This window comes from Haliotis rufescens, unplaced genomic scaffold, assembly GCF_023055435.1.
Source record: "Haliotis rufescens isolate VD_foot unplaced genomic scaffold, xgHalRufe1.0.p SCAF_56, whole genome shotgun sequence".
NCBI classification, from domain to species: Eukaryota; Metazoa; Mollusca; class Gastropoda; order Lepetellida; family Haliotidae; genus Haliotis; species Haliotis rufescens.
In genome coordinates this window covers 1,254,629-1,271,513 of record NW_025964290.1, presented here as the reverse complement: position 1 = coordinate 1,271,513, position 16,885 = coordinate 1,254,629, and the positions used below count along the sequence as shown (strand labels likewise).

Below are 16,885 nucleotides of genomic sequence, written 5' to 3'. Positions count from 1 at the left end.
ACAGTTCGTCATATAACTTAAAGGGCATGACAGATTAACAACAGTTATATGAAAGAGTCGGGTGTTCTTAAAACTTCTTTTGAGTAGTACATCATGTATATGATGTATGGAATAGCGTGACAATTTTCAAAGAAGAAAACAATCCAAAGTCAAGCTACTTCAAGAATGAAAACAAAATATTGACAAAAAGTAAAACATAGCTAAAAAATAACAACTAAAACTTTGGACATTTACGATATGTTTATTCGTTTTCTGATAACAAAGGTTGGCTGCAAGGCACCAATAGCAGTACTGTGTTGACATTTCACAAGCACCTTTCGACCTCTGTAATAAAGATTGCTATCTACTTTCTATAAATCTAGGATTTATCGGAGTACCTTTGGCAAGCTAATTTAGAATAAAGTAAAAATTGGGATTTTTAAAAATTTCTTGTATTCTTAAAATCAAAATTATGATAACATTGCATTCATTGCAATAACTGGTAAGCACTAGTCTCTTCCTCGTGGTCCTGGTATCAGAGAAATACATGTCCCCTCTGCAAAGTCAGAACATTAGTAAGAACAATAACAAAGTGACTTGGGACTTCTTAATTCAAATTGTGTTATGTTCACTGACATGACATAGGGCAGAATTTCAGCCTCGGAGTAGATGTTGGTTGATCAATGCCAGAAAAGGTTATGTTCTCTTTGTATATAACCGTAAAGGAATTGCCAGACAGCATCCGCTGAACGTCGACCGACGTAGTGAGTGGTCAGAACAACACCCTGCTCCACAATTGCTACAACATATTGACGACTATAAATAACACATGCAGCACACACATGAAACTAAATACTACTCTGGTCTGTCAGTGGTTAACAGGTATACGATAGGGAGATTGCAAGAGTGAGAGGCCAATATAACCAACAATTTAGAATACATTGTTATGATGGATGTTAATCTTCTTTTGAATCGTGTGTTTTGTTGTAAAAGGGAGACAACTCTTGTATGAGAATGCGTATCCCAAAACTTCTGCATAATTGTCACTTTTTTTGCTAAATGAACGAGCATACCCTTAAATACAGAAAACTACCAACTGTAATATGCTTATTTTGAATATCATTTTCTTTGCGTTTTGGTAACAACTTTAATTTCTTTTGGGAGGGGGGAGGTAATGAGCACCAAACACACCTCCATTTTTCTGATGTTTGTTGTGCCTCCTGTTGGTAACGTTCAGTAATTACGTGAAATCATGGGAACAAGCTTAACAAAAAAGTAACAAACAAAACTATGCAATTACGATGTAACGAGACAAAGTAAAAACACATTGCCATGATGATGATGATAATACATGTGATCCAGGGTACCCTGTGTACAGAGAATTTTATCCATGAAGTTATATTTGAGACTCAGTTTTACTGTAAAACACTAAAGCAGTCATTAAAAAATAACAATTAGGAGAGGTGATGAAAATTGTTAAAAACTTAACTAAAGAGGAAAGTGTAAAAACGTATTGCTACGATGATGATGATGATGATGATGATGATGATGATGATGACAGGGTTGATAACAAAATAGAGTCCAGCTGGGTAGCATATACACACATTGTTCCCAATGATGTTTTGTTTGAGATTCTGTTTCCGACAACCAACAACAAATGTCAATTACAAAACTCTGCAGTAACCATATGGTTACCATGGCAAAGAAACAAAACAACATTGCCATGATGAAATGAGTACGATCTGACATGGTTCTCTATACCATGTGCACAGAGAATGATTTCAACCAATTTTTCAATAATGGTTGTGAACAAAACAAGTATTTGTAAAACTCTGCAAAACTTCATACATCAAAACACAGTTAAAACAACATGACAGCTACACAAAGTGACTACAACCGGGTCGGTGACATGGCACAACTACATCGTGAGACCTGGAACAACTATAAAACAACACCTTGGGATTGTTGAACTGGCTTATTCAAATGTACTATCCATACACTATCCATTATAAACAAGGTCACATCCTATCTGTATCTGATTGGTTGGTTGGTTGGTTGTTTTCCGCTGCAATCAGCAATATTCAAGCTATATGACACAACTCTGTAAATAATCGAGTCTGGACCAGACAATCCAGTTGTTGATGTACTGAGCATCGATCTGCTGTATCTGAACCAGAGTGTAGTGATGTTGGTGTGGCAGTCTTGGTCTTAAATCGTAGTACGTAGTAAAACGTAGCAGATCATGGACATTTCAGACAGGTCTCACCAGATGACATATTTCTACTCCGAAACTCAAAGTAAATGTTGTGTAAATGGCAGGCCTTGAAATCAATACTATAATTAATGGAGGACTTGACTTTCACTTTGTGTGAGTTCATTTGAGTATGAACCTTCTTACAGTGAGGGCCAAACTGGGAACTCACACAAAGTGAATATCAATTCGTACAATTTTTTAATATCCCTATGAAGTTCTAAACAAATTTTCTTTAGTACATGTGACATCAAGTTTACACTGACAGCCATATAACAGCTATCTGTATCGCAGAATGAAGTAGCTCCTCAAAAGGAGAGGTGACATGAGTGTATGTATGTATGTATGTATGTATGTATGTATGTATGTATGTATGTATGTATGTATGTATGTATGTATGTATGTTGTTCTACCACATCTCTTGTGGTTTGTTTACAACAAATGTCTTCAAGTAATATCATTAGATGCAAAAGGTCTGTTAAGAGCTACCTCAGTAAGTCAGTAACAATGACAGCGTGCCGTACGTAATACAAGTCATTTACATCGACGTCAAAATGGCCGACACAATAAACGTGACTGGAGGGATTTCTCAAATTGTTGATGAGCCTGGGGCAATTACAAGTGTTAGTCATCATTGATCAATCGGCCAATCACTGAAAGGTGATTGTCAAGATGCCTTAACTAAATACTAACGTAATTCACAGATTGCTGTAGACTGTATCCATCTGCCTGGACACGCATCGAGGCGATACCACAATAGTGTGGATGTGCATTTCATTTCCCTCGCTAGGATGGGTCGTAGCAAAGATATTTGTGAACTATCATGCATTCAAACACTCAAAAAACACTGCTAAAACTCTGAGTCCAAGACTATTGGGTCTAAATGATCAGAAACATCGCTTCTGTATGTATTTGTGCTTGGGAATTCTCAGGGCTACCCCAGGAGTGTGGAAACCGTCTGTCAGTGTTTATGTCATTTCAAGAATATAGTTTCGTGAAAAACATTGAAGTCAAATTGTGTCATTTATACGCTTATGAATGCCAGTTTTGTGATCATGTGACCGACCCTTCGTCCAATGGAAAAGCTGTATATTGTGTAAATCTCACATTAAAAAGTTATATAGAATATTAAAATTAATTAATACTAATAAGTATAGGCCAAATAAAGTAAAAGACAAGAACTAGAGGCAGTTCCTTGTTTGTTTCCACTGTCACGAAGAAGTAGACAGCAACTGCAGCAGTTCATTAACGGGGAGCCATCATGTCATGAGGCCACGTCCTGTCCTATACAACAAAAAACGGTGGGGATGTTTTACATGAGCTGAGGACCAAGTCTTGTGATACCACACCAAACCAGAAATGGTTTTACACTGCAGAGAATAAGGAATCTAGAAACCACAATCCAGTGTCACCAGAGCCCCCTTGCATAAAGCCATCTTAGAACTACAACTATCATTAGTGGATGACGAAGTGTAGGAGTTACAACAGGATCTGGGCAAGGATGTACGTCAGGTATGCTGGTATGTTAGTCCCGCCTGCGAAGGTTGTAGCCAGCTGAGGTAGATGAGGTGAAGATCCTCTTGTCCCCGGTCAGCACGAGGCCAGTGACCGCTGGGATGACCGGAATGAAGCCTGATGCAAACACGGCCATGTCTGAGCCAGTCAGGGACAGCTTCTTGTTGTACAGTCCACACGCCAGGCAGCATGCACCCAGCAGCAGGACCTGCAGGAGAACATCAACCTTATCAATAGGAACACACTAGGGCTGAATCGAACCCTATCCATTCATTAATTGAATTTGTTATTCGTGGCCACTAGAATCGAATATTTGTGAATATGCAATTACGTGCATTTACATACCCTGTACCTAATAACATCCATAAGAACATATATGCATAGATTTCTTTCAAAAACAACACTCTTATAATACTTAATTTGACAGTATTGTTGACACTGTTCATTGTCGCATTTTAGCCGATACTAGTGCCTGGATAAGTGCAGTATATAAATGTATATTAATAATGGATAAACCATGTCAAAGAATTTATGTTGTTATTGTTTCAATGAATATAATAAATGATACATCAACTGCTGACTTGTTATTGTATTCGTGAATTAATATTTGTATTTGTTACCCTATATACGTGATACGAATCATATTTGCGTCTAAGTGTATTTCGTTGCAGCCCTAGCACACACAAAACATATACACACTTCAGCCCAAAACTATGACACAGGTTTGTTTGTTTGTTGTTTAACGCCACACTCAGCAATATTCAAGTGAGTGAGTAAAGACACCATAACAGGCAATGTGACCCCTTTACCCTTATCGGACATATCATCATGAAATCATGTATAACATGTGTTACCTTTTTTCATGAAGGACACGTTACACGAACGACCGCTTAGCGTGTACTACTTCAAACTGATCAGGGTGTAACCATGGTAACCAGGGATGAGAATGAATAGTTCTTTTCAAATATCTTTTCAATGGAGCGAGGTCCATAATTTGGGGATGTTTAGAGGGGGTTCATTAGAATTTAACAAATGTGCGATCACTAAAATTCGTGCATCCGCGGAAGATTATCATCCCTTGGTAACAGGGACATACTTACGGTGAGGCGACAGCACAGATAGCCCTTCCTCTCAGCGATGTTGCGGACACCGAGGGCGTAGACTCCCAACACAGCAGTGGATAGATTCGCTGCACCCTCAAGGGTCAGTATGTGCTCGTGGAGGAGGTCGAAGCGTCCGGACTGGACAATGAGATCATACGTTAATGAGGTCATGTTAACCTACATCTCTTTACTCTATATAACAATATGAAGGCTCCTGCTCAAATTACATGTAGTTGTTTGTTTCTGTCAAAGGTAAATATCTTTGGAGACTACATGTGTCTACAACTCAATGTTTACCCTCAAACTTCATCCTCTTTCACCTACAAAACAAATATTCAGATTTATTTGTTTACAAAGTATGATCCTTACACTCTTTGTGGCACTGATACTGAGTGAAAGGGATTTTGCGAATAACAAAAGTACTTATTGTTATTATAATGATTGTACTCACCAATAAACTGCCAGCGAAGCGTGCAAACAGGAGGTCAAAGGCACCATACAGGGCTGCAATGACGATGTCGATCTTGATGTACAGGTTGATGGCAGAGATTCGGCCACGTTTTGGGGGAGTGATGCCGCTCCGGTACAGAGCATACGCCGCCAGACAGAACCAAAGCACAGATGATGACAGTCGGACGGAAACATGCTGCAACAAAAGATGGCTTAGCCAGTGTGGTTGTGCTGCCAGTGTGGTTGTGTAGACAGTGTGGTTATGTTGTAAGTGTGGTTGTGTTACCAGTGTGGTTGCATAGTCATTGTGGTTATGTAGCCAGTGTGGTTATGTAGCCAGTGTGGTTATGTAGACAGTGTGGTTGTGTAGTGAGTGTGGTTGTGTTGTCAGAGTGGTTGTGTAGTGAGTGTGGTTGTGTAGCCAGTGTGGTTGTGTGGTCAGTGTGGTTATGTAGACAGTGTGGTTGTGTAGTGAGTGTGGTTGTGTAGCCAGTGTGGTTGTGTAGTGAGTGTGGTTGTGTAGTCAGTGTGGTTGTGTTGCCAGTGTGGTTGTGTAGACAGTGTGGTTGTGTTGCCAGTGTGGTTGTGTAGTGAGTGTGGTTGTGTTGCCAGTGTGGTTGTGAAGTGAGTGTGGTTGTGTAGTCAGTGTGGTTGTGTTGCCAGTGTGGTTGTGTAGACAGTGTGGTTGTGTAGTGAGTGTGGTTGTGTTGCCAGTGTGGTTGTGTAGTGAGTGTGGTTGTGTTGCCAGTGTGGTTGTGTAGTGAGTGTGGTTGTGTAGTGAGTGTGGTTGTGTAGTGAGTGTGGTTGTGTTGCCAGTGTGGTTGTGTAGTGAGTGTGGTTGTGTAGCCAGTGTGGTTGTGTAGTGAGTGTGGTTGTGTAGTGAGTGTGGTTGTGTAGTGAGTGTGGTTGTGTTGCCAGTGTGGTTGTGCAGACAGTGTGGTTGTGTTGCCAGTGTGGTTGTGTAGTGAGTGTGGTTGTGTAGTCAGTGTGGTTGTGTAGCCAGTGTGGTTGTGTTGCCAGTGTGGTTGTGTAGACAGTGTGGTTGTGCAGTCAGTGTGGTTGTGTAGTGAGTGTGGTTGTGTAGACAGTGTGGTTGTGTAGACAGTCTGGTTGTGTAGTCAGTGCAGTCAGTGTGGTTGTGCAGTCAGTGTGGTTGTGCAGCCAGTGTGGTTGTGTAGCCAGTGTGGTTGTGTAGTGAGTGTGGTTGTGTAGCCAGTGTGGTTGTGTAGTGAGTGTGGTTGTGTAGTGAGTGTGGTTGTGTAGTCAGTGTGGTTGTGTAGTCAGTGTGGTTGTGTAGTCAGTGTGGTTGTGCAGTCAGTGTGGTTGTGCAGTCAGTGTGGTTGTGTAGTCAGTGTGGTTGTGCAGTCAGTGTGGTTGTGTAGCCAGTGTGGTTGTGTAGACAGTGTGGTTGTGCAGTCAGTGTGGTTGTGCAGTCAGTGTGGTTGTGTAGTGAGTGTGGTTGTGTAGTGAGTGTGGTTGTGTAGTGAGTGTGGTTGTGTAGTGAGTGTGGTTGTGTAGTGAGTGTGGTTGTGTAGTGAGTGTGTTTGTGCAGTCAGTGTGGTTGTGTAGCCAGTGTGGTTGTTTAGCGAGTGTGGTTGTGTAGTCAGTGTGGTTGTGTAGTCAGTGTGGTTGTGTAGTGAGTGTGGTTGTGAAGTGAGTGTGGTTGCGTAGACAGTGTGGTTGTGTAGTGAGTGTGGTTGTGTAGTGAGTGTGGTTGTGTAGTGAGTGTGGTTGTGTAGTGAGTGTGGTTGTGTAGTGAGTGTGGTTGTGTAGTGAGTGTGTTTGTGCAGTCAGTGTGGTTGTGTAGCCAGTGTGGTTGTTTAGCGAGTGTGGTTGTGTAGTGAGTGTGGTTGTGTAGTGAGTGTGGTTGTGTAGTGAGTGTGGTTGTGTAGTGAGTGTGGTTGCGTAGACAGTGTGGTTGTGTAGTGAGTGTGGTTGTGTAGTGAGTGTGGTTGTGTAGTGAGTGTGGTTGTGAAGTGAGTGTGTTTCTGCAGTCAGTGTGGTTGTGTAGGCAGTGTGGTTGTGTAGTCAGTGTGGTTGTGTAGTGAGTGTGGTTGTGTAGTGAGTGTGGTTGTGTAGTGAGTGTGGTTGTGTAGTGAGTGTGTTTGTGCAGTCAGTGTGGTTGTGTAGCCAGTGTGGTTGTTTAGCGAGTGTGGTTGTGTAGTGAGTGTGGTTGTGTAGTGAGTGTGGTTGTGTAGTGAGTGTGGTTGTGTAGTGAGTGTGGTTGTGTAGTGAGTGTGGTTGCGTAGACAGTGTGGTTGTGTAGTGAGTGTGGTTGTGTAGTGAGTGTGGTTGTGTAGTGAGTGTGGTTGTGAAGTGAGTGTGTTTCTGCAGTCAGTGTGGTTGTGTAGGCAGTGTGGTTGTGTAGTCAGTGTGGTTGTGCAGTCAGTGTGGTTGTGTAGTGAGTGTGGTTGTGCAGTCAGTGTGGTTGTGTAGACAGTGTGGTTGTGCAGTCAGTGTGGTTGTGTTGTCAGTGTGGTTGTGTAGCCAGTGTGGTTGTGTAGTGAGTGTGGTTGTGTAGTGAGTGTGGTTGTGTAGTGAGTGTGGTTGTGCAGTCAGTGTGGTTGTGTAGCCAGTGTGGTTGTGTAGCCAGTGTGGTTGTGTAGCCAGTGTGGTTGTGTAGTCAGTGTGGTTGTGTAGCCAGTGTGGTTGTGTAGCCAGTGTGGTTGTGTAGCCAGTGTGGTTGTGTAGACAGTGTGGTTGTGTAGTCAGTGTAGTCAGTGGGTATTCACTGGTTAAAGTATTAGTCAATAACGTGTTGAGAAAGTGAGTAAGCAGTAAATGGATTGTATATTTTTCTGCGATTCTGATAAAATCACTCTATCCAACACTTCCCTAGTGCATATGTACTTACTGTGTCCTTGAAGATCTTGGGGTGTCTCCACTGGTTGAGGGCCATGATGAACGTACACAGACCAATTGTCTGTAAATCAGAAGTGTCCAGAATCAACAACATGATCACAATCACAACAACACAAACAGTGTTCAAAAGTATACACGCTCCCGGGATCCTTGATACACACTGAACACTAGAGGAGGCACTGACTGTGTTTCAGATTACAGGGGGTTCCCAAGGAAATACAGTTTTGGAATCTAGGGACCCCCTAAACACTGAATATGAAGGTGAAAACAATGACCCTTTGACCATCTGGTGATTTTCATGCTTAAGTTTACATTCACTGTCAATTCTTGGATCTAGGTTTAAAAACATGACAGATATTTGTTTTCTTTGTTTAACGCTGCAGTCAGCAAAAGACTCGCTGTATGACCAATTTGGACCAGACAAACCAGTGATTGACATCATGAGCATTGATCCACGCAATTAGGATGTGATGACATGCATCAATCAAATCATTGAGTCTGACCAGCCGATTACGTTAGTCGCATCTTACGACAAGCATACACGTTTTTTTACGGCAAGCACGGCTTGCTGAAGACCTATTCTACCCTGGATCTTCACGGGTCCACATAGATGTTGTGGTATGATCATAAAGTATATGATTATGTGATAAGTAAAACCATCAAACAAACAACTGTAAATAACATAAACATTGAGCTACTCACGAGAGTACGGGTGGCAAGGAGGCCTTGTGCTGCATCGTCGTCTTTGGCGGAGCGGGCAAAGAATAAGTAGAACAAGGCTGGCATGACACCGGCGCACATGAAAGTTTGAAACAGGAGGACGTGAAGGCCATTATAGGCCACAGTTGACTGAAACAGACACATTCATGGTGACAGTGCATATATTAACAGATATATCAATGATGACATTTCCACATGCAGGTGAATTTGCATGGTGAAAGGCCAAGGTAGTGAGTGAGTTTAGCTTTAGCAATAGCACGGCTGGGAGCACCCGAAATAGGCTTCACACATTGTACCCACGTGACGTCATGAATCGAACAAGGGTCCTCGACATGACGAGGGAAAGCTTTAACCAATAGGCTACCCCACTGTCATTGTAAGCATCATCCAATCAAATGCGAGGATCCAATGGCATTCCCCTCACTGTCAACAAGGTCCTCCAACGTTGGACCGAAGTCCAGTTTTTTGTCGCTGGCACTAATTGGTATCTGGTGATTTCGCAGAATATTAAAACAGCGCTGGATAGATGACTGAGGGTTAGACTGTTGTTTCCCTTCAACAGACACATTCCTGGTGACAATGCAGACGTGGATACACATTACAGAGGAAATAATCTCTGCAAAAGTCCTATCATTCAGACACTGAGAAATATGAGTTGTTTTGCATGTTGTGTTCAACAATACCTGGCTACCCAGTCTCAGTATACTAAACCATAACAGTACTAATCATTCTAAGCAACTGACTTTTCAATTTATAATGCTGATGAATGTATGGGTGCAATTACAGAATCTGTCCGCCACCCAACAGCATCATAAACATGATAAAAACTAGGTACATCTCAAGTTAATTACATATATACATAATTATATATACATAATTACATAATATTATGTACATACAATACACATTTACATTCCCTAAGGTTAATTTTGGTAGAGTTAGGGTAGGTTACCCACAACTCTATCTTTAGCCCTTGGATCCTTGAATGAAAATAGTGGCGAACATATTCTATTGCGGCTCCAATGTATGTAGGCCTAATGGTGTCACGAAAATAACAGGGCATCAGTGATATTGATTGAGATCTACATACATGTTATGAAAAAACGGGAAAATGACAGGTGAATTTTGGAATAATATTACTATGGGCTTGAACAGCAGAGGATAATCTCATCTTTATAATCGTGATAATCAAATTGACATGTATCCTATAGGCCTACTTTTTATTGCATAGCCTGGGATTGGCCAGGGAGACTATTTTCGTTTCAACTTTCACTCTGAATAAATATGGAATAGGCCTACGCTGCACTGCTCTGCGCCTTTTATTCAGAAGAATTCCACAAATAGCTAATAGACTTTAGAGGTGATTGTTTATCAAACTTTATCTGTGACGCCTGACTGAACAAAATACTCACCTCAGATTCGTACGTCAATGGTGAAAATCCCCAAATTGCCAGTACTCCACTAGTTACAGTGAGAACTGCGTCGACAAGAATAAATGTTTTCGCCTTCTGGGTTGCCAAAACTATGACAATGACAATCAGGGCGGCTAAACGAACATAGTCGTATACTGACATAGACATCGTGATTGTTAATGAAGCTGATTGTTTTAAAAAAAAATGCGTATGATGATGCGACAAACGTAAACAATGGCAAGTCGTTTGAATGCAAGCGGGAAGTTACAGCGCCCTCTCTGTAAACAAAGGGAGCTAACTTGTAACCAGAAAAAAACAACCACTAGGAATAAATAATTGTTTGGTGGAAACTAGCTTTTCTGTCATTCGGCTGCTCATTTCAAATAGATTTAAACATATTTCTACATCTACACAATCTGTCTTATTTAATTACACGTTTACAAAAGCTTTGATCAATATGATGTTTCTTGGTTTGAAGATAAGTTATTTTAACTGGAGTTTAGTGCAGATGCTAGAACCTGCATTAGCGGTTTAAAATATTTTTTTGCTATTTCTTTGAACATACCACCATCCCATTTCACTTGGTTCCGAGTTGACATGACGGATGCTTTTGATATTGCGTCATATGTTTTATTAGGGTGTTTCATTTGAAGGAGACACATTCGCCGATTAGACTGGATTAACATATTGTTCTAAACGTCTACCTGTTTTGATAATCAATTATTTAAAAACAGTTAGTGACATGCTAGCTTGGTTTAATATTGTTATCAGGATATTGTCATTATACCTGCCGTCATACAGCTGGAATACTGCCGAGTACGACGTCAAACAACAAACAAACATACCATTTTATGAGGAATATTGCATGTACGTGGGGCCATGATAAAAACAGCTGTAAAATCCTCACCCACCCCAACCAGGCTATACATTTTTGTTGGAGTGTTTGTTTGTTGTGTAACGCCGCACTCGGCTTAATGACGACGGTCTGTAAATAATATACTTGGACCAGACAATCTAGTGATTGACATCACGAGCATCGATCTACACAGTTAGGATACGATGACATGCAACAACCAAGTCAGGGAACCTGGCCACCCGATTCCGTTAGTCGCCTCTTACAACAAGCAGGATTGCTGAAGACCAGATCTTAAATCGGGCGCCTCAGATGAGGAGCAAAGTCTTGGGGGTCCATTTGAACCGATGATATACTTCCTAGAGCTGCGTGTATCAATGCAACCTAAACACAGCCAAATGTATTACTAATATCTGATGATGAGCCAACGTCGACATTTCAACTCTCAAATCAAAGCAAAATCAATGTCATTTCAATGTTTCAACATTGTTATACACCACGGCTGTATGTAGTCAGATAATGTCCCAGTTATACACCACGGTTGTATGTAGTCAGATAATATCCCAGTTGTACACCACGACTGTATGTAGTCAGATAATGTCCCAGTTATACACCACGGCTGTATGCAGTCAGATAATATCCCAGTTATACACCACGACTGTATGTAGTCAGATAATGTCCCAGTTATACACCACGGCTGTATGTAGTCAGATAATATCCCAGTTGTACACCACGGTTGTATGTAGTCAGATAATATCCCAGTTATACACCACGGCTGTATGTAGTCAGATAATATCCCAGTTATACACCACGGCTGTATGTAGTCAGATAATGTCCCAGTTATACACCACGGCTGTATGTAGTCAGATAATATCCCAGTTATACACCACGGCTGTATGTAGTCAGATAATATCCCAGTTATACACCACGGCTGTATGTAGTCAGATAATGTCCCAGTTATACACCACGGCTGTATGTAGTCAGATAATATCCCAGTTATACACCACGGCTGTATGTAGTCAGATAATGTCCCAGTTATACACCACGGCTGTATGTAGTCAGATAATGTCCCAGTTATACACCACGGCTGTATGTAGTCAGATAATATCCCAGTTATACACCACGACTGTATGTAGTCAGATAATATCCCAGTTGTACACCACGGTTGTATGTACTCAGATAATGTCCCAGTTATACACCACGGCTGTATGTAGTCAGATAATATCCCAGTTATACACCACGACTGTATGTAGTCAGATAATGTCCCAGTTATACACCACGGTTGTATGTACTCAGATAATGTCCCAGTTGTACACCACGGCTGTATGTAGTCAGATAATATCCCAGTTATACACCACGGCTGTATGCAGTCAGATAATATCCCAGTTATACACCACGGCTGTATGTAGTCAGATAATGTCCCAGTTATACACCACGGCTGTATGTAGTCAGATAATATCCCAGTTATACACCACGGCTGTATGTAGTCAGATAATGTCCCAGTTATACACCACGGCTGTATGTAGTCAGATAATGTCCCAGTTATACACCACGGCTGTATGTAGTCAGATAATATCCCAGTTATACACCACGACTGTATGTAGTCAGATAATATCCCAGTTGTACACCACGGTTGTATGTACTCAGATAATGTCCCAGTTATACACCACGACTGTATGTAGTCAGATAATATCCCAGTTGTACACCACGGCTGTATGTAGTCAGATAATATCCCAGTTATACACCACGACTGTATGTAGTCAGATAATGTCCCAGTTATACACCACGGTTGTATGTAGTTAGATAATATCCCAGTCATACACCACGGCTGTATGTAGTCAGATAATATCCCAGTTATACACCACGACTGTATGTAGTCAGATAATATCCTGGTTATACACCACGGCTGTATGTAGTCAGATAATGTCCCAGTTATACACCACGGCTGTATGTAGTCAGATAATATCCCAGTTATACACCACGGCTGTATGTAGTCAGATAATGTCCCAGTTATACACCACGGCTGTATGTAGTCAGATAATATCCCAGTTATACACCACGACTGTATGTAGTCAGATAATATCCTGGTTATACACCACGGCTGTATGTAGTCAGATAATGTCCCAGTTATACACCACGGCTGTATGTAGTCAGATAATGTCCCAGTTATACACCACGGCTGTATGTAGTCAGATAATATCCCAGTTGTACACCACGGCTGTATGTAGTCAGATAATATCCCAGTTGTACACCACGGCTGTATGTAGTCAGATAATATCCCAGTTGTACACCACGGTTGCATGTAGTCAGATAATGTCCCAGTTATACACCACGGCTGTATGTAGTCAGATAATGTCCCAGTTATACACCACGACTGTATGTAGTCAGATAATGTCCCAGTTATACACCACGGTTGTATGTAGTTAGATAATATCCCAGTCATACACCACGGCTGTATGTAGTCAGATAATATCCCAGTTATACACCACGACTGTATGTAGTCAGATAATATCCTGGTTATACACCACGGCTGTATGTAGTCAGATAATGTCCCAGTTATACACCACGGCTGTATGTAGTCAGATAATATCCCAGTTATACACCACGGCTGTATGTAGTCAGATAATGTCCCAGTTATACACCACGGCTGTATGTAGTCAGATAATATCCCAGTTATACACCACGACTGTATGTAGTCAGATAATATCCTGGTTATACACCACGGCTGTATGTAGTCAGATAATGTCCCAGTTATACACCACGGCTGTATGTAGTCAGATAATGTCCCAGTTATACACCACGGCTGTATGTAGTCAGATAATATCCCAGTTGTACACCACGGCTGTATGTAGTCAGATAATATCCCAGTTGTACACCACGGTTGCATGTAGTCAGATAATGTCCCAGTTATACACCACGGCTGTATGTAGTCAGATAATGTCCCAGTTATACACCACGGCTGTATGTAGTCAGATAATGTCCCAGTTGTACACCACGACTGTATGTAGTCAGATAATGTCCCAGTTATACACCACGGTTGTATGTAGTTAGATAATATCCCAGTCATACACCACGGCTGTATGTAGTCAGATAATATCCCAGTTATACACCACGACTGTATGTAGTCAGATAATATCCTGGTTATACACCACGGCTGTATGTAGTCAGATAATATCCCAGTTATACACCACGGCTGTATGTAGTCAGATAATATCCCAGTTATACACCACGGCTGTATGTAGTCAGATAATGTCCCAGTTATACACCACGGCTGTATGTAGTCAGATAATATCCCAGTTATACACCACGACTGTATGTAGTCAGATAATATCCTGGTTATACACCACGGCTGTATGTAGTCAGATAATGTCCCAGTTATACACCACGGCTGTATGTAGTCAGATAATGTCCCAGTTATACACCACGGCTGTATGTAGTCAGATAATATCCCAGTTGTACACCACGGCTGTATGTAGTCAGATAATATCCCAGTTGTACACCACGGTTGCATGTAGTCAGATAATGTCCCAGTTATACACCACGGCTGTATGTAGTCAGATAATGTCCCAGTTATACACCACGGCTGTATGTAGTCAGATAATGTCCCAGTTGTACACCACGACTGTATGTAGTCAGATAATGTCCCAGTTATACACCACGGCTGTATGTAGTCAGATAATATCCCAGTTGTACACCACGGCTGTATGTAGTCAGATAATATCCCAGTTGTACACCACGGTTGTATGTAGTCAGATAATGTCCCAGTTATACACCACGGCTGTATGTAGTCAGATAATGTCCCAGTTATACACCACGGCTGTATGTAGTCAGATAATGTCCCAGTTATACACCACGGCTGTATGCAGTCAGATAATATCCCAGTTATACACCACGACTGTATGTAGTCAGATAATGTCCCAGTTATACACCACGGCTGTATGTAGTCAGATAATGTCCCAGTTATACACCACGGCTGTATGTAGTCAGATAATGTCCCAGTTATACACCACGGCTGTATGTAGTCAGATAATGTCCCAGTTGTACACCACGGTTGTATGTAGTCAGATAATGTCCCAGTTATACACCACGGCTGTATGCAGTCAGATAATATCCCAGTTATACACCACGGCTGTATGTAGTCAGATAATATCCCAGTTATACACCACGGCTGTATGCAGTCAGATAATATCCCAGTTATACACCACGGCTGTATGTAGTCAGATAATATCCCAGTCATACACCACGGCTGTATGTAGTCAGATAATATCCCAGTTATACACCACGACTGTATGTAGTCAGATAATATCCTGGTTATACACCACGGTTGTATGCAGTCAGATAATGTCCCAGTTATACACCACGGCTGTATGCAGTCAGATAATATCCCAGTTATACACCACGACTGTATGTAGTCAGATAATGTCCCAGTTATACACCACGACTGTATGTAGTCAGATAATGTCCCAGTTATACACCACGGCTGTATGTAGTCAGATAATGTCCCAGTTATACACCACGGCTGTATGTAGTCAGATAATGTCCCAGTTATACACCACGGCTGTATGTAGTCAGATAATGTCCCAGTTATACACCACGGCTGTATGTAGTCAGATAATGTCCCAGTTATACACCACGGCTGTATGTAGTCAGATAATGTCCCAGTTGTACACCACGGTTGTATGTAGTCAGATAATGTCCCAGTTATACACCACGGCTGTATGCAGTCAGATAATATCCCAGTTATACACCACGGCTGTATGTAGTCAGATAATATCCCAGTTATACACCACGGCTGTATGCAGTCAGATAATATCCCAGTTATACACCACGGCTGTATGTAGTCAGATAATATCCCAGTCATACACCACGGCTGTATGTAGTCAGATAATATCCCAGTTATACACCACGACTGTATGTAGTCAGATAATATCCTGGTTATACACCACGGTTGTATGCAGTCAGATAATGTCCCAGTTATACACCACGGCTGTATGCAGTCAGATAATATCCCAGTTATACACCACGACTGTATGTAGTCAGATAATGTCCCAGTTATACACCACGGCTGTATGTAGTCAGATAATGTCCCAGTTATACACCACGGCTGTATGTAGTCAGATAATATCCTGGTTATACACCACGGCTGTATGTAGTCAGATAATATCCCAGTTGTACACCACGGTTGTATGTAGTCAGATAATGTCCCAGTTATACACCACGGCTGTATGTAGTCAGATAATATCCCAGTTATACACCACGACTGTATGTAGTCAGATAATGTCCCAGTTATACACCACGACTGTATGTAGTCAGATAATGTCCCAGTTATACACCACGGCTGTATGTAGTCAGATAATGTCCCAGTTATACACCACGGCTGTATGTAGTCAGATAATATCCTGGTTATACACCACGGCTGTATGTAGTCAGATAATGTCCCAGTCGGGTTTTTCCCACATTTAGACCCTAAACACATTCACCATTTAAACAAAATCCTACACATGTTTAGTTCCATTATGGGACAAGGAACGTGTTTAGGTTTGTGTTTAGAATCTGAAGCTATACAGCCTGACTTGATGCGGAACACTCTATGATATGATGCACGTGCACCACGTGCTCACATTAGTCCACTGGCGTGGCCGTTGTCTAAATGACGCAGTACCAGGCACACTGTATGTACAGACAGTATATGGCAGCTTTGAGCATTGTCATTTCTATACATGTAGATAGATCATCAAGT

The 16,885-nt window shown here is 41.5% G+C and overlaps 1 protein-coding gene across 1 annotated transcript; it reads right to left on the bottom strand.

The window, feature by feature from the left end:
* Positions 1-221: 221 nt before the first annotated feature.
* LOC124115945 lies at positions 222-10,578 on the bottom strand. Its single transcript, XM_046477122.2, has 6 exons — positions 10,293-10,578; positions 8,863-9,009; positions 8,153-8,221; positions 5,300-5,494; positions 4,846-4,986; positions 222-3,953 (listed from the first exon to the last, which is right to left on the bottom strand). The coding sequence occupies exons 1-6, from the start codon at positions 10,458-10,460 to the stop codon at positions 3,756-3,758; spliced, it is 918 nt and encodes a 305-aa protein (XP_046333078.1). The 5' UTR covers positions 10,461-10,578; the 3' UTR covers positions 222-3,755.
* Between the last annotated feature and the right edge of the window lie 6,307 nt (positions 10,579-16,885).

What these genes read in the sequence shown, in the direction of transcription:
- LOC124115945 (XM_046477122.2), bottom strand. Translation starts at nt 10,460, where the DNA reads ATGTCTATGTCAGTATACGACTATGTTCGTTTAGCCGCCCTGATTGTC. An exon ending in CATTGACGTACGAATCTGAG is followed by an intron (nt 9,010 to 10,292) that starts GTGAGTATTTTG and finishes TGTCTGTTTCAG; the next exon opens with TCAACTGTGGCCTATAATGG. An exon ending in TCCTTGCCACCCGTACTCTC is followed by an intron (nt 8,222 to 8,862) that starts GTGAGTAGCTCA and finishes TCTGATTTACAG; the next exon opens with ACAATTGGTCTGTGTACGTT.